The 18,475-nt window shown below is 38.8% G+C and overlaps 1 protein-coding gene across 1 annotated transcript; it reads right to left on the bottom strand.

The window, feature by feature from the left end:
* Positions 1–9,290: 9,290 nt before the first annotated feature.
* Positions 9,291–16,506, bottom strand: LOC139945390 (uncharacterized). Its single transcript, XM_071942737.1, has 3 exons — positions 16,344–16,506; positions 9,855–10,223; positions 9,291–9,550 (listed from the first exon to the last, which is right to left on the bottom strand). Exons 1-3 carry the CDS (start codon positions 16,504–16,506, stop codon positions 9,291–9,293), a joined length of 792 nt encoding a protein of 263 aa, XP_071798838.1.
* Positions 16,507–18,475: the final 1,969 nt, after the last annotated feature.

Below are 18,475 nucleotides of genomic sequence, written 5' to 3'. Positions count from 1 at the left end.
GCCACACCCTGGACTGATATCCAATTGACACAGTAGCCGCATGCAGACGACGATGTATGGAGCGCCAAGACTGTCTCTCGTTCAACATCAAGCGGAGTTCTACTGGTTCCACGTCCTATTGTGAGCTCAATAATGCCACTCGCTACCAAGTCTTGGAGGAATATTTTCAAGAGAGTGTCGGCTGCTACTACTTTGATTTCAACTGCTTCTGATGAGAAACTCGCATTAATTAGTTTCTTTGGTGTAAACTTCAATCTAAAACGGAGCAAGGTTGGTGACATTTTCGCTGAACACAAGTAGTTTAAAGTCACCTGGAAATAGAATTTTTTTCTTTCAAACATTAGAGTATATGCTAACGAACAATAAAACACTTTTTTTAGTAATTGTTTGTCACGATTTATATGTTTAAAAAATATATATAGTTGTTTGGGGGGCTGACTCCGCCTACCCCTTTTGTGACGTCAATCGAGGCAGACTTTGCCTGCAATGCGTATAGTAAACACACGTGCAAAGTACATGTACGTCCAAGTCGTGAGTTGGTACATTTCAAAAAGTGTTTTTCTGCATTCAGCAGCAATACACCTGGTCGGCATTGCCGGAAAAAAAACATTTTTTTTTTTTTTTGAAACTTACAAACTCACGACTTGGTCCGTACATACTTTGCAATTGTGTTTACTCTACGCATTACAGGCAAAGTCTGCCTCGATTGACGTCACGAACAGCGCCCTCTCTGGTCGGGGTCTACTCTTAAATTTGTAAATAACATAAGAACTGATTTTTTAAAACCTTAGTTAACTGTTTATTCACATTCCACTCATCAAAACACATATATTAGTGACAAAGGCTTTATTTTGAAAAAATACCGCTTCCAGGTGACTTTAATCTTCTGCATTTCGGCCTCTCAGTGCTCAAACTAAGCATGATAAGAAAACCTTTCCGTCAATAGCGCGACTGCCAAGACTTCATAATGCAATGATAAAGAAAAAATCACAATGAAAAGACACCCCCGAGCTGACACAGATACCAGTGGTAAAACCCCAGATTAGTGAAAGCATCTCGTTATCTCAACGATGCCGTCCAGCTTGTTGTCAAATCTTGCTCGGATTTTTATCTTGTCTCCTTTTCCAAACCTCTTCATCGTATAAAGTATTGACGAGACTCGAAGATTTCATATTTATTTTGCCAATAGACAGTTTTACCATTGGTTAGACTGCGGGACTTACAATGTTATGGGTTCAAATCCCACCCGCAGTATTTTTGTGCACAAGCTTATGTGGAAAGTGTTTCTAACTGGAGTACGTTAGTTCGTTAGTCATACTGCACGCCTAAAGGGTCATAGGCCATATTTTTGACAAGAGACAGTTACCCGAGTGGTGCATGCTCAAAGAAGTGTCGATGCCCCATTCAAAGACTTTAAGTAGATTATAAAGCCCGGTTCATACTTCCTGCGAATGCTTCGTGCTATGCGAATTGAACTGCGTCACTAAGGGAAATGGAGCGCATATCGATGGTTGCGTCATCAAAATTCGCTTCGCATTCGCATTCGCAGGAAGTATGAACCGGGCTCGAGTCTAGACTACCCTATTTGGTTTATTATCATCACTTTTTGGTCAAAAAGTAAAATGAATGCAAAAATTATAATTGTTAAATGATTTCTTTCAACACAACACCCCTCCGGCTATGAAATGGTAAAGCCCTCCGCCGCCCTCGGGTAAACAAATCATTGGGTGCGTTCGTTTAGCTTCCCTGGGTCGACCCCGGTGTGTGGCGTTTTTTTTTCTGTAATTTTTTGTAATTATCTGCACACGTTCGTCCTGGAAAAAAACCCACCACACACCGGGGTCGACGACCGACCCGGGGAAGCTAATCGAACGCACCTTATGCACATGACGTCATTTCAGTAGGACGCCCTCACCTAGAGGTCAAAAGGAGGTTGTTCATTGGTCAATACTGTGCGCCGCGCGTACAGATCGGTGCGTCTCGATTGTTTCGTCACCGTTTTTTCCTCTAAGAAGGCGGCTGGATGACGTCAATGCATAAGGTCTATAAGGGAATGATGTGCGCGTCGCGCGTATCATGTGGCACAACTGTTTCAGCCGTTGCTCTCGACTAATAGGAATGAAGAAACTGTCTTGTAAGAACAGGTGCAAGGTCGCGTGTCACGCACATGAACTAACACTTTTTACCGGTCATTAACAAAGGTTTATACACACCCACGTGACGCGCTCTCTACCAATAGGAATAACGAAACTGTCTGAGGTATTTATGAATGTTCTTTTATATTGTACACAATTTTAATGCAAAAAATTAACTGGTGTGATAATCTGTCAGTTAAGCGCTATCTAATGTGACACACATACTGCGAAAAAAAGAAGAACAAGAAAATCGGCTTTTACACATTTCTTTTGAGTAGAAGTGTGATTGAATCAAACTATATTATGTGCGGCCGAATTTTGCAGATTTTTACGGTAACAGAACACCTTTGGTAATTGTCAAAGACCAGTCTTCGCACTTGGTGTATCTCAACATATACAGTAAATAACCAACCTGTGAAAATTTGAGCTCAATCAGTCGTCGAAGTTGCGAGATAATAATGAAAGAAAAAACACCCTTGTCACACGACGTTGTGTGCTTTCATATGCTTGATTTCGAGACCTCAAATTCTAAACTTGAGGTTTCGAAATCAAATTCGTGAAAATTTACTTCTTTCTCGAAAACTACGTCACTTCAGAGGGAGCCATTTCTCACAATGTTTTATACCATCAACCTCTCTCCACTACTCGTTACCAAGTATGGTTTTATGCTAATAATTATTTTGAGAAATTACCAATAGTGTCCACTGCCTTTAATCATTGCAAACCAAAATTGATACTGATTGTCTCAGAAATCATGAGGCTAGGTCTACTAAAAAAACGATGTTATGTTAACAAAATGGCGACAAATATATCTTTACTGATATCAATTAAAATGTTTATAATAATTAATTAGCAATCAAAATTATAAATGAAAACTAAAACATAAGCAAAATTGTGTACACTGACTACCCAAGAAATTATCTTCGCTGAAAATCCGGAGCGTTTTTATATTATTCATACTATCAAAGCAGGAACATCAACTGAAAGATGAAACAAACATGAAAATCATGTTTGTTTGCGTTGATATGAGGATAAAGTGTACAAAAAATGAAAACAAATTGAGTCAAAAGTTAAAGACACTGGACCCTGTTGGTAATTGCCAAAGACCAGTCTTCACACTTATCTCAACGTATGCATAAAATAACAAACCTGTGAAAATTTGAGCTCATTCGGTCTTCGAAGTTGCGAGATGAAAGAAAAAAACACCCTTGTCACACGACGTTGTGTGCTTTCATATGCTTGATTTCGAGACCTCAAATTCTAAACTTGAGGTCTCGAAATCAAATTCGTGAAAATTTACTTCTTTCTCGAAAACTACGTCACTTCAGAGGGAGCCATTTCTCACAATGTTTTATACCATCAACCTCTCTCCACTACTCGTTACCAAGTATGGTTTTATGCTAATAATTATTTTGAGAAATTACCAATAGTGTCCACTGCCTTTAATCATTGCAAACCAAAATTGATACTGATTGTCTCAGAAATCATGAGGCTAGGTCTACTAAAAAAACGATGTTATGTTAACAAAATGCCGACAAATATATCTTTACTGATATCAATTAAAATGTTTATAATAATTAATTAGCAATCAAAATTATAAATGAAAACTAAAACATAAGCAAAATTGTGTACACTGACTACCCAAGAAATTATCTTCGCTGAAAATCCGGAGCGTTTTTATATTATTCATACTATCAAAGCAGGAACATCAACTGAAAGATGAAACAAACATGAAAATCATGTTTGTTTGCGTTGATATGAGGATAAAGTGTACAAAAAATGAAAACAAATTGAGTCAAAAGTTAAAGACACTGGACCCTGTTGGTAATTGCCAAAGACCAGTCTTCACACTTATCTCAACGTATGCATAAAATAACAAACCTGTGAAAATTTGAGCTCATTCGGTCTTCGAAGTTGCGAGATGAAAGAAAAAACACCCTTGTCACACGACGTTGTGTGCTTTCATATGCTTGATTTCGAGACCTCAAATTCTAAACTTGAGGTCTCGAAATCAAATTCGTGAAAATTTACTTCTTTCTCGAAAACTACGTCACTTCAGAGGGAGCCATTTCTCACAATGTTTTATACCATCAACCTCTCTCCATTACTCGTTACCAATTAAGGTTTTATGCTAATAATTATTTTGAGAAATTACCAATAGTGTCCACTGCCTTTAATCATTGCAAACCAAAATTGATACTGATTGTCTCAGAAATCATGAGGCTAGGTCTACTAAAAAAACGATGTTATGTTAACAAAATGCCGACAAATATATCTTTACTGATATCAATTAAAATGTTTATAATAATTAATTAGCAATCAAAATTATAAATGAAAACTAAAACATAAGCAAAATTGTGTACACTGACTACCCAAGAAATTATCTTCGCTGAAAATTCGGAGCGTTTTTATATTATTCATACTATCAAAGCAGGAACATCAACTGAAAGATGAAACAAACATGAAAATCATGTTTGTTTGCGTTGATATGAGGATAAACTGTACACAAAATGAAAACAAATTGAGTCAAAATGTAAAACACTGGACCCTGTTGGTAATTGCCAAAGACCGGTCTTCTCACTTATCTCAACGTATGCATAAAATAACAAACCTGTGAAAATTTGAGCTCATTCGGTCTTCGAAGTTGCGAGATAAAAATGAAAGAAAAAAAACCACCCTTGTCGCACGTAGTTGTGTGCTTTCAGATGCTTGATTCCGAGACCTCAAATTCTAAATCTGAGGTCCCGAAATCAAATTCGTGAAAAATTGCTTCTTCCTCGAAAGCTACACCACTTCAGAGGGAGCTGTTTCTCACAATGTTTTATACTATCAACCTCTCCCAACTACTCGTTACTAAGAAAGGTTTTATGTTCATAAATATTATGAGCAACTACAATAATTGTGTCCACTGCCTATAATTAGTAACGTGGCATTTTTGCTTGTTTTGGGGGTTTGAGTTTTTATAACTACCGTGGATACGAGGCAGACCGTATCCTTTTTGACAGTAGACAATATATAATTTTTAAATTAAAATTCTCTACAAGTCAATCGTTTCCAATCAATACACGGATTTGTTTTTTACCCGAAGGATTTACCTGGGAGAAACATTCATTGCCTGAACGTTTTTTAGGCAGTTTAATTTCCAAAAGCGTTCTGCTTCACCTTACTCTTAAATGTTGTCATTCTGTCGATTATTATTGATTCATTGTGCACCAAATATATTTATCATCTCATGTTACTGTGCTACTTGGGTAATTTCAACTTATTGTGTTTTTTTTTGTAATGAATTGCAGCATTGAAATAAATGTTACTGAATTGAATTGAATTGAATTGAATTTGTTAAAGGCTCTGGACACTGTTGTTAATTACTCACAATTTGTTAATATACAAATTGAATTTGTAACAAGCAATGAATAGCTGCTGATGGTAGTCTCAAACATTGTAAAAAACGGCTCCCTTTGAAAAAAACGTAGTTTTTGTGGAAAGGGGAAATTTTTCACTCAAATAATAAAAGACTACAGGTCTGAAACCTTTTATTAATGCATCTGAGAGCACACACATTACAACCGTATTCTCTTGCAACTTCGATAAACAATTGGAGACTTTAAGGCGCTAGGTGGCAGCAGACTTACCAGGTAAATTTCCATTGTTAACGTAGTTCTGAGCTTGCGCACATTACCGAGAACAATGGATTTTACCTGGTAAGTCTGCTGCCACCAAGTGTCCTGAAAGTCTCCCATTGAGTCATTTTTGTTTACAGTTTTTGTTGTTGTGCATATTATTATGTTGGAAATTGGGATACACCGAGTGAGAAGGTGCTGTAGTTGACAATGGACCCTTCCCATGAAATATGCTAATTACATTCACGCATGCGTACATACCCTGTTGGTTGGCAAACGCCATAGAGTTGTGCACTAAGCAGACGCGCAATCGCGTCTGCGTCACGCACCCATTAGCCGTGTACAAACCAGCGCGATGTTCCCTCATTTTGCCAACCAAAACTTTAGTGCGCACGCGCTATGTGCAATTTACATATTTCATGGGAAGGGTCTATTACCAAACGTGTCCAGTGCCTTAAAGACTCTATTTTTTCTAACATCATATTATCCAATCAATACACTGTTCAGGGATTTTTTTTTACCGGAAGGATTTGCCAGGAGGTAGAATTCAATGCGTAAATGCTTGCTTTTATCAATATATAGACCACAGCCTTGGATCACAAACTGTTCTTCCAGAAACGTCAGAACGAGAGGAAAATTGAAAAGAACAAAAAATGCGGTAACTATGGCGACGTGTCATAAACTGTAAGCCGGTAATGTACTGCCAAAGAAACAAGACAGTGGCGACCGACTCTTTCAAAACAGGGCCAAACTTCGGCTCTGTTTACCGCCGAATTCTTCCGTAAACCACAGCCTTGGATCACAAATTGTTGTTCCAGGAACGTCTGAATTAGAGGAAAACTGAAAAGAGCAATAATTGGTAACTATGGCGACGTGTCATAAACTGTATGCCGATAATGTTTGTCTCAAAGTCAAGGTATCTGAAAGCACATTCTTCCGCAACTTCGACGACCAATTTAGGATCACAGGTTTGTTATTTAATGCATTTGTTGAGATACAGTATAGTGAGAATACTTGTCTTTTTACGAAAACCAAGGTATCCAGTACCTTTAAGCAGAAACAGCTACTTAAAAAATCCCAGCTTAGCAATAATAGAGAAGGCTACCAGTCACAAATTGAACATGTAACATCATGTATTTTGGCTGCTAACCTTTTTCTGGTTAGCATAATTTTGTTTCGCTTAGCTGATTTTTGTGCCTAAGCAGCTCTATGAAATTGTGCCCTATAAACTCTCTACTCAGACACCGAGGCAGTGGCTGCTGAATGGGATGTAATACCATGTAAACCCTTATAAAGTGCTACAGAAATAACTTTAAAAAAACAATCTTTCAGAAAATAATGTGTATTCTATTACGCCTTGAGCACATTGTTGGTAGATGGTAGCAAAGACTTTGATATTATAATGTGAATATAAGGAATGGATAGATTGCCTCAGCTTTTGATCCAAAATGGACCTTCTTCAGAGGCATAAACAAGTACAACTGAATACATATACAACCGAATACATAGCCATTTATAGAAAAAAAGAGGGGCAAAGGAAGGATCCAGTAAAAAAGCGGGAAAATTAAAGTCAATCAAAGTTTATATTTTAGAAGAAACAAAAATTGTGGCTTATAAACCAAAGACTGATAGCGCCGTAGGTGCAGTCGCATACACGATCTTTGCTATTTGCTAATTATGAGCCCTAGAGAGTAAAGTGGTTAGGACAAAGGATGTTAAAGGCAGTGGACACTATTGGTAATTACTCAAAATAATTATTAACATAAAACCTTTCTTGGTGACAAGTAATGGGGAGAGGTTGGTGGTATAAAACATTGTGAGAAACAGCTCCCTCTGAAGTGCCATAGTTTTGGAGAAAGAAGTAATTTTCCACGAATTTGATTTCGAGACCTCAAGCTTAGAACTTGAGGTCTCGAAATCAACCATCTAAACGCACACAACTTCGTGTGACAAGGGTGTTTTCTTCTTTCATAATTATCTTGCAACTTTGATGACCGATTGAGCTCAAATTTTCACAGGTTTGTTATTTTATGCATATGTTGAAATACACGAACTGTGAATGCTAGTCTTTGACAATTACCAATAGTGTCCACTGTCTTTCAGTATGAAAGGATTACCGGATCATAAAAGTGGTTAATGCATTGGGAGCGAGTTGCATCAGGATGCGACAAACAATGGTCAATTAGAGAATAACAAGATCAAAGGTAAGATGATATTAAAAAATAGGCCACAGAAACCTGCCACCGGCCCACATCACTTGACACCACTCGCTTGAATGTTCCCCAAGCAAACAAAATTCCAGGTCAAAAGGCTTTTGGAACAATCTCCCAACTGCCATGGGGGAATGTACTATACTCTTTCGTAAAGTCCCTAAGACTCACCTTTTTCCAAGTTAGTTTCTTTCTAGTGCGCTATGATCTTGATGGAATTGCGCCTTATAAATTTTAATAGTTATGTTATGTTGTGTAACCTGGCGGATTGACAATGGTCAATTAAAGAATAATAGGCCACAGAAACCTGGCGGTGTGTTATAAATTATAATTATATAATATGAAGAAGAAAAAAAATGCCGACTGCAATTACAACACGCTTCATCAGTGTCCGATGATAATTATAATAACTTGACAAAATTATATTTTAATTGACCTCCTCGTCCCCAGTCTGTTCTATTTTTATCTCGATTGGCGGTGTCCTCCTTCGTCCTCAATCGATTATAACACCAAGTACACTGTGCCTTGGATGTATCCATAGAGCTATATATATTGACTAGAGCGCTAGCTTGCTCTGCGTTTTGAAGCCAACCTGGGCGCAGACATGTTTGATGTGTTGCGTGACTACGGAACGATTTTAATTTTAAGAGAACACATTTGGCCTGTGCGCTTTACATACGCGACTGCCCGTTCGCGTTCGTCCGCGCTACGAAAACCGTAATTTCGACTTGATTGACGTACTAAAAAAAGTAAACGCGTCTTTTGAATATGACGCACATGACGCTCGCAGTTTGTACTATACACGCTCATCAGCAGATTGTGCGTTCACATTTGCTGCATTTTTTTATTCGATGACACATAAAAAAGAACAAACGCACTGTCATGCAAATAGCCGTACAATTGCCGTACAAAATTTCAAGCTTTTGTATTGGTTTGTACATAAACATGGATTCAAACGCCCACACGGCTTCAAAACCTTAGTGCGTGTATAACGGGGTGTTAGCGCTCTAGTCAATATATATAGCTCTATGGATGTATCCTAGATAGATGCATAATATAATGAGTTGTGCAAACGACCTCGAGCCCAGGTTCAGAAAACATGTAAGCACAAAACTTGGTTAGCATCAAATTATTTTGCTTAGCACAACAAGCTTACTAGCCAGAATACCACAGAGTCACCATTACTGCGACTTTGTACTCCACTTATTTTTTGCTTAGCAAAGAAATTTGTTCAAGAATGAATTAAAATAGTATGTACATGTAAATTGTTCAGAATATTGAGATATTGGGGTGACAGGATACGGAAACATTTCCCGATTTTCAGTCTATAAAAACGCGTCGCACGGTTGATAGAAGGTCCACTGGGTCGGCGTTTTGGTTTTGGAGTACAATTCAATATACTTCACGTCGTTGTCGGGAGAGGGCGAGTAGGTGTGCGTCATACTAGTTCCACTTTCGTCGAGAGCTTCCAGGCTTATCGAACCATCGCCGTAAGACATCCGAAACATAATCGACGCGTCGAATTCGGTATTAAATACTGCAGTTGTAGATCCGATACTTGAATCACCGGAACCTCTTCTCACCGCTGGAAGAAAAAAACAACCAACGAATATCTCATAAGAATTGAATGTTGTGGGTTTCTTTAAAGGGCACTGCCGCCGATTTCACCATACTCTTCATATAGTACCCCCCATCACACCGAACTCGTTCTTGCTACGTTCTGAAAAATGTAGTCTTGGTGCAAGACGATCGTAGTGTGCGCGGCGGGGAGGAAAGAGTGAGAGATTGTCAGCAAAATCGTCTTTGTACCAAATTACTACATTTATTCCAAAGGCGAACCATGCGCCGTGGAAACAACCCAAATAAGCTGAATAAACATGGAAACTTACCCATAGTGTATTTTTCACTTCCACCAGCATCCATAAAACGTAGCTCAATCAAATTGCTGGCAGAGTTCTGGAGAGTAAAAAGCAGAACCACGGGATATGATGTGAAGTCTCGACTTTCGAGGATTCGTTTCACGTCATTGGATTGTGTCTGTATCGAGAAGCATGGTGTTGCCAAGGGTGTGGTTGAGACCTTTGTCGTTAGTGTCGTTTGTCGAAAATTGGTGGTCGGTGGTTGCATCAAAGTTGCTGTTGACGGTGGTTCTGCTGTCGTTGACGGAATTTCGGTGGTCAAAGGTGGCACCGAAGTTGTTAATGACGAAATTGTAGTGGTGACCGATGGCTGTTTTGTAGTCACCGGCTTCAACGTCACTGTCAGATAATGAAAGGTGATACCGCACGTTGAACTTAAAAACATCATATTTTTAATTTTGGTTTTTACCCATATACACCGATGTGTGGGAAGTTAGCACTGTAAACTCGGTACTTTCCCGAGTCCTGTGAAAATAATATCATACACAGGCATGTTACTCGGTGGGATTCGAACCCACGACCCTTGCAATTCTAGAGCATTGTCCTACCAACTAGACTACCGAGTAACATGGCTGTGATATTTTTTTACAGGACTCGGGAAAGTATAGAGTGCTAACATCGGTGTATGGGTAGAGACCAAATTTTAATATTCTTTACCCCCCCCGATGCAAATTTAACATCTATTATAACATTATATTAATTTTGTAAAAACATGTTTGTTGAAGTCAATATTTCAAAACATCCTTAGGTAAATTAATGAGGAGATGGCAAAGGCGAAGGCGACTGCGACGGCGACTGCGACGGCGGCGACGACGGCGGCGACAAAGAAAACCAAACTCAAAACGAGATTATCAAATTTATGATTGCTTCTTTAAAACCCTTGTATATTTAGTTAAAAACCAAGGAAGTTCAAGGCTCCAGTTTTGTTTTTGCTTTTGTGTCTCTTAACGATCTTCGACAGATGAAGCAGCTGTTTCATAACGAAAACACACACAAACTCTGGCAAAATTAAGGGGTAGTGCACAAAACCAAACCTTGTTTATGCCTGGTGAACGTGACATAATAATAAAACATTACATACAGCTTACATCACCTTATGATCCCTATGCGCTTTGACGCGCTTTGACAAAATCGTAATCCCGACAAAAGTTCATTTTTCTATTTTTAATTAACTACCACTTATCAGGAGTGCATTGTTCGTGAAGGAGATTGCAACTTTCTCAAGTTAAAAATGATAAAGTTTCGGTTGAATCGGCCAAAAAATCGTACCTCGAATCTTTAGTGTAAAAATTATATTCCATTCAACTAATAATATTGTAACCAAGTGGTGGCTATATATAGGGCAAAGTATAGTCAGAACCTCTTTTGAGTTAATAGGTATGGTTGCTATTTGGCACAGGGGACATGTCTGTCAAGTGACAGCTCGATATGCAATTAAGTTCTCATTATTACCTCCACCCCATCTACCCCCACATGACAGTATTTAAAGTCTTAACCCTTCCTGAACAAGAATTTCATTTGGGTTTATTAAAAATGCTCGCGTCCCTTTTATGGCAGCTTTTTGTATACCAGGTCTGACACCGGAATACAATACAATTTGCAATTAGTAATCTTCATTGTCAATCTAAAGCCTCTCTGCCCAACGTTTTTTAGATTAAGAAATCCAAGGCACCGATCGATCTTTTTTCAACCTTTGAAAAAGGAATTTAACCTTTTGAAACTGAGTAATCCATCACTTCCAAAAAAGAACTTACGTCAAAACGCAATATTGGAATATATTTGTATAATTTTGTACAATATTAAACGGTCACTTGCATAAAAACAATTAAAAACAAAGTTGTCTAACTTATTTGCAAACAGGTTTTGAATTTTTACGTGTAGATTTTGCTGAACTCTCGAAGTAAAAAAAGAAAATCATTTTTTTAATCAATCGTAAACGGACCGACTCGGCCCTTTTCTACTTATTAGTAGAAAATAGGTCGAGTCGGTCCTTTTTCTATTAGGGCCTTGCGATTCAAAAAGAAATATGAAATGGTTGGAGAATGTTGTGTACCCTAAGGCAAGGAAGGGTATAGGGGCCGACAAAATACTCTCCCGTTAAAGGCACTGATGGACACTATTGGTAATTACTCAAAATAATTGTTAGCATAAAAACTTACTTGTTAAAGGCAGTGGACACTATTGGTAATTGTCAAAGACTAGCCTTCACAGTTGGTGAATCTCAACATACACATAAAATTACAAACCTATGAAAATTTGAGCTCAATCGGTCATCGAACTTGCGAGATAATAATGGAAGAAAAAAAACCTTGTCTCACAAAGTTGTGTGCATTTAGATGGTTGATTTCGAGACCTCAAGTTCTAAACTTGAGGTCTCGAAATCAAATTCGTAGAAAATTACTTCTTTCTCGACAACTATGTTACTTCAGAGGGAGCCGTTTCTAACAACGTTTTAAACCATCAACCTCTCCCCATTACTCGTCACCAAGTAAGGTTTTATACTAATAATTATTTTGAGTAATTACCATCAGTGTCCACTGCCTTTAATGAGCCATGGAGAGCTGTTGATAGTATAAAACATCGTGAGAAACGGCTCCCTCTGAAGTAACGTATAGTTTTTGAGAAAGAAGTAATTTCTCACTAAAATATTTAACATTGAATCGAGATCTCAGCTGAGGGGGTCTCGAAATCAAGCATCTGCTGAAAGCACACAACTTCGTGTGACAAGGGTGTTTTTTCTTTCATTATTGTCTCGCAACTTCGAAATGTTCACTGGTTTGTTATTTTATTGTTATATTGAGATACACCAAAAGAGAAGACTGGTCTTTGACAATTACCAATAGTGTCCAGTGTCTTTAAAACAAAATATAAACCACAGCCTTGGATCATAAATTGTTAATCCAGAAACGTCCGAACGAGAGGAAAAGTGAAAAGAACAATACGGTAACTATGGCGACGTGCCATAAACTGTAAGCCGATAATGCATTGGCCACAGCTGAGGTCTCCAAGTCAAGGCATCTGAAAGCACACAACTTGTGCGACAAGGTTGTTTTTCTTCCATTATTCTCTCGCAACTTTGCCAACCAATTGAGTTCAAATTTTCACAGGTTTGTTATTTTGTGCACATGTTGAGAAGACTGGTCTTTGACAATTACCAAAGATGTCCATGCTTTTAAGCCACTCAAGGCATGCCCCCTGCCGTCCATCCTCTCCAAAACTGATGAGTTATTTCACTCCAACTTTCCCACATTTACTTCGTTTTATTATTTCTTTTTGTACGAGAGATCGCTTAAAGACACTGGACACTATTGGTAATTGACAAAGACCAGTTTTCTCACTTGGTGTATCTCAACATGTGCATAAAATAACAAACCTGTGAAAATTTGAGCTCAATTGGTCATCGAAGTTGCGAGATAATAATGAAAGAAAAAACACCATTGTCACACGAAGGTTTGTGCTTTCCAGATGCTTGGTTTCGAGACCTCCATATCTAAATCTGAGGTCTCGAAATCAATTTCGCGGAAAATTACTTCTTTCTCGAAAACTACGTCACTTCAGAGGGCGCCGTTTCTCACAATGTTTTATATTATAACACCCCTTGCAAGTATTGTGCCTGCTCATTGGTTTAGAGCGCGTCACATGACATGTCTTAGTTTTGCTAGACGACGGCCGTGTGATAGAGCGTCGGTTTGCCATGCGCTAGTCCGAAGACTAGCACATGGCGCCGTGCGCTAGTCCGACAGACTAGCCCACGGCGTGCAGTACCCAGACGTCCGTTGCGTGTACGAGGATGATAAATTAATAGTCTGTAACCATTTCGGATTGTCCGACACTACATGCAACACAGTAGGTAAAAGTGTTTGCAATCTGTGTTCGCGTCGTCCGTGGATTGTAGCATTCAGGTCTGTAACTTAATAATAATAATACAGGTTTTAGAAATGTTTGGGGTGTTATAAAACAAATATTGACTGCTTTTACTCATGCAATGGTTAAAAACTATGACTCCCTCGGTGATCCCCGGAGCGTTCTATTTTCCCTCGGCTTCGCCTCGGGAAAATAGAACGCTCCGTGGATCACCTCGGGAGTCATAGTTTTAACCATAGCACTCGAAGCAGTCAATATTTGTATACTATCAACCTCTCCCTATTAGAATTACTCGTTACCAATTCAGGTTTTATGCTTATAATTATTTTGAGTAATTACCAATAGTGTCCACTGCCTTTAACATCACTAGAGGCCAGACGGCCACTTCACGAGGGCTACACCAAAGGCACCGGACACCTTTGGTTTTGTCACAGATCAGTTGTCTCACTTGGTGTTTCCCAACATATGCATCGTATAACAATCTGTGAAAGTTTTTGATTCGATTGCAAGTTGCAATAAAATGATGCAAAGAAGAAAAAACACTTGTTGCACAACTTGGTGTGCTTTGAGATGCATAATAAAAGGCTTCAGCTAAAATTAACTTATTATTTGAGATAGAAATTACCTCTTTCTCAAAAACTATGTTACTTCAAAGGGAGTCGACTCTCACAATGTTGTATACCATCAAAAGCTTTCAATTGCTCGCTACCAAGAAGTTAATTGCTAATCGAGTAACTACCAATAGTGTCAAGTGCCTGTTGAAACTGATTTGGGGCTATCACACAGAAATCAACTGTCACCAGGTTAGCGGCGTTGCCAAAAGGGGGACATGTGGCTCGTGCCCCGAAAACATTTTCAGTGCTCTCCCCCCTCCCACCCCCACGAAAACAAGAACAAAACAAAAATCAGAGGGCGAAATGCGAGTTTGTGAAGAAAAAAATGTAATCCCACTCAGAATTGCTACAAAAATTAAATGCCATAAGAGGATGTTGGCCCCAACCACAATAAAATCAGGAGCCCAGCCCCATAGAAAAACCCATTCCCGCGTCGCCCCCGGGACTCCCACCCATTGTGCCCCAAACCATAAAAGTGTTGACTCTGTTGCATCAGGGGCACGTTGCAACCTACTTATGGGGCTGAAACAGTCCGTATAGGCATCGAAAAACCCATTCCCCGAGACTCCCACCCATTGTGCCCCAAACCGTAAAAGTGTTGGTTCTGTTGCATCAGGGGCACGTTGCCACCTACTCATGGGGCTGAAACAGTCCGTAGAAGGCATCGATCAAGGGGGCTTGTTAGGGCAGAAAACCTCATACCTTCCCATCTGTTTACGAGGTATGGTTGAGTGCCTTGCTCAAGGTCTCAAGTGTCATGATCGAGATTCGAACCCATCACACTCTACTGCTGAAAACACCCCGACCAACACACATAACGAAAACTCAAAAGACGCTTATTACACTGGCGTAAATGATTGTACTCTTTAAAGCCATTGGACACTTTCGGTACAGAAAAAAAAAGTTCACAGATTTACAAATAACTTACAGAGTTTACAGAAGGTAAAGGTGAAAGAGTTCTCTTGAAATATTAATCCATGTAATGCTTTACTTTTTGAGAAAACATTAAAACAATTATCAATTCTCGCTAACGTGAATTACGGATTTATTTGAAACACATATCATGACACGGCGACGTGCGGAAACAAGGTATGGGTTTTCCCATTATTTTCTCCCAGAATCATGCTAAAAGAAAGAAAAAAACCTTGTTGCGCAAAATAAATGCGTGTGCTTTCAGATCCATAATAAAAGGCCTCTCTGAAGACATTCATTATTTGAGAGAGAAATGTCCTCTTTATCAAAAACTACGTTACTTCAGAGGGAGGCGCGTTTCTCACAATATTTTACACCATTAACAGCTCTCCATTTCTCGTTACCAAGTAAGTTTTTATGCTAAAAATTATTTTGAGTAACTACCAATAGTGTCCAGTGCCTTTAACGCAAGTTCATTTTCAATTGACCCACAATCAGTTTACGTTATTTTTGTTTTATTGGGTAATAGTAATCGTCAAACTGCTACTTAAAGGCAGTGGACATTATTGGTAATTACTCAAAATAATTATTGCCATAAAACCTTTCTTGGTGACGAGTAATGGGGAGAGGTTGGTGGTATAAAAAATTGTGAGAAACGGCTCCCTCTGAAGTGCCATAGTTTTCGAGAAAGAAGTAATTTTCCACGAATTTGATTTCGAGACCTCAGATTTAGAACTTGAGGTCTCGAAATCAACCATCTAAATGCACACAACTTCGTGTGACAAGTGTTATTTTTCTTTCATTATTATCTCGCAACTTCGATGACCGATTGAGCTCAAATTTTCACAGGTTTGCTATGTTATGCATATGTTGAGATACACCAACTGTGAAGGCTAGTCTTTGACAATTACCAATAGTGTCTTTTGTCTTTAATGTTATATTTTTTGCTTTATTCCATACTAAATTACATCTTATCGTTATCTTTCTAAGAAGTATGGAAGTAAAAGTGTATCTGAATTGAATTGAACTGAATTGAATAATAATAGCCTAATATCTCTATATTCATTACCTTTGTTCCTGTCTTTTCGGCACTTAGCGGTAAACTCAGCGAATGCCTTAGCCGTCAGTGGCTTCCTTTCCTCCCCGGGAGCTACGGTGACCATCGTGGAGCACATTTCCCCCCTCAAGCTCAAGATGCTAGCAAGCAGAACCGCAACACGTAGAACTAACATTATGTAAACTGCGAAAGATCTTCGTTTTTTGTTGCAGCAAGAAAGTAGGTTAGAAGTAACAGGCAGAGTCTTCTGATGATGACCAGAGAGCAAGCTGGTCGAAACGTTGAGACTTTATTAAGAAGACTCCGCGGTAGTGCAGTTAATAATGACCCTATTATAAGCTAAACAAGTAGAAGTCCAAGCCGATGTTCTACCTTCCGCACAGGTAGTAATTAAACTGAGAAGTCTACTGAATTTTGTTTTTACAATAAATCTACTCCGCGGTGGTAGAATATAGCACTCTCTGAAATAATGTGAAAGAGTGAAAAACACCACTCTTTACATTTCGAGATGTCGCTCATATGGCTCTTCAAAAATATTGGTAGTTATTTCACTCTTTTAAGGGGTTTCACTCCAGGACAGAGTGAAAAGTCACTCAAAAAGATGCAAACTTCAATCTAAAAAAATGTAAGACCGCTCGAAAAAGAGTTGTCCTTCATATGGCTCTTCAAAGAGTGATTTTCACTCTTTTACATGTGGAGAGCAAGACAGTTCTCTTAGTAGCCACACACAATGATGTTACCGCACACCAAATAATGTTCACCATGCATTGCATCAAAACCTATATAGGAGAGTATAGGTTCCAATGGTAGTCGCATCGCATAGAATACCAATCGATTTATGATTATCGGCATAGGTTATATCAGTCAATTTTGCATAACAATCGCCATGAAACACATAATTGAAATAAACACGCCCCCTCTCTTCGTGTGCGCAGCCTGTTATTTTGGGTCACGTTTGGTTGTTCACGTTTTTAAGTAAAAGTAACGAAAAATAATCTTATTTAAAAAAGAGGATGATAGTCACAACCAAACTCTTGACCTCCAAACAATTATGAGTAAAAAAAAAAAGAAACGGTGAATAATCGTCACGGTAATTACTGCAATTATTTGTGGTGCGTGTTTTTGTATTATTTTGTGCAAGTTTATGCTTTAAATTTGAAATGTAGTATTTTTATACATAAAACAACCCGTGATTGATTATACCACTGTTCAGTATTGCAATTTTCTTTTAAACCACGATTGTAGTAAACCCGTGAGCTCAATTGGTCGTCGAAATTGTGAGATAACTGTGAAAGAAAAGACACCCTTGTCACACGAAGTTGTGTGCTTTCAGATGCTTGATTTCGAGACCTCAAAATCTTATTCTGATGTCTTAAAATCAAATGGGAAAACTACTTCTTTCTCAAAAATTACGTCACTTCAGAGGGAGCTGTATCTCGCAATGTTTTATAGTGGGTGCGTTCGTTTAGCTTCCCCGGGTCGACTCCGGTGTGTGGCGTGTTTTTTCCAGGACGAACGTGTGCAGATAATTACTCACTTGTCCTAGAAAAAAACCCGCCACACACCGGGGTCGAGCCAGGGAAGCTAAACTAAGGGTGCGTTCGTTTAGCTTCCCTGGGTCGACCCCGGTGTGTGGCGTGTTTTTTTTTCCCCAGGACGAACGTGGGTAATTATCTGCACACGTTCGTCCTGGGAAAAAAACACGCCACACACCGGGGTCGACCCAGGGAAGCTAAACGAACGCACCCTAACGCACCCACTATCAACCTCTCCCCGTTACTCGCTACCAAGTAAGGTTTTATGATTATAGATATTTTGAGTATAACCAATAGTGGCCACTGCCTTTAACGAGGTGTCATGGTCAGGGGCCAATTTCATAGAGCTGCTTAAGCAAAAAATTCGCTTAAGCACGAAAATAGCTAGCTTATTTTACATAATGTTACTGGCCAAAGTTTCATGCCATATACAATGCTTGTGACTGGTATTTAGCTGTTGTTTACTTAGCATAACAATTGAGTGGAGTCTTGGCCGGTAATCTGATTTTACTAAGCAATAATTTTTTTCTTTCAAACATAAGAGTATATGCTTACGAACAATAAAACAATTTTTTAGTAATTGTTTGTCACGATTTATATGTTTAAAAA

This window comes from Asterias amurensis, chromosome 12 (genome assembly GCF_032118995.1).
Source record: "Asterias amurensis chromosome 12, ASM3211899v1".
Lineage (NCBI taxonomy): Eukaryota > Metazoa > Echinodermata > Asteroidea > Forcipulatida > Asteriidae > Asterias > Asterias amurensis.
Note: the sequence above shows the minus strand (reverse complement) of the source record. Positions and strands in the feature narration are given on the sequence as shown.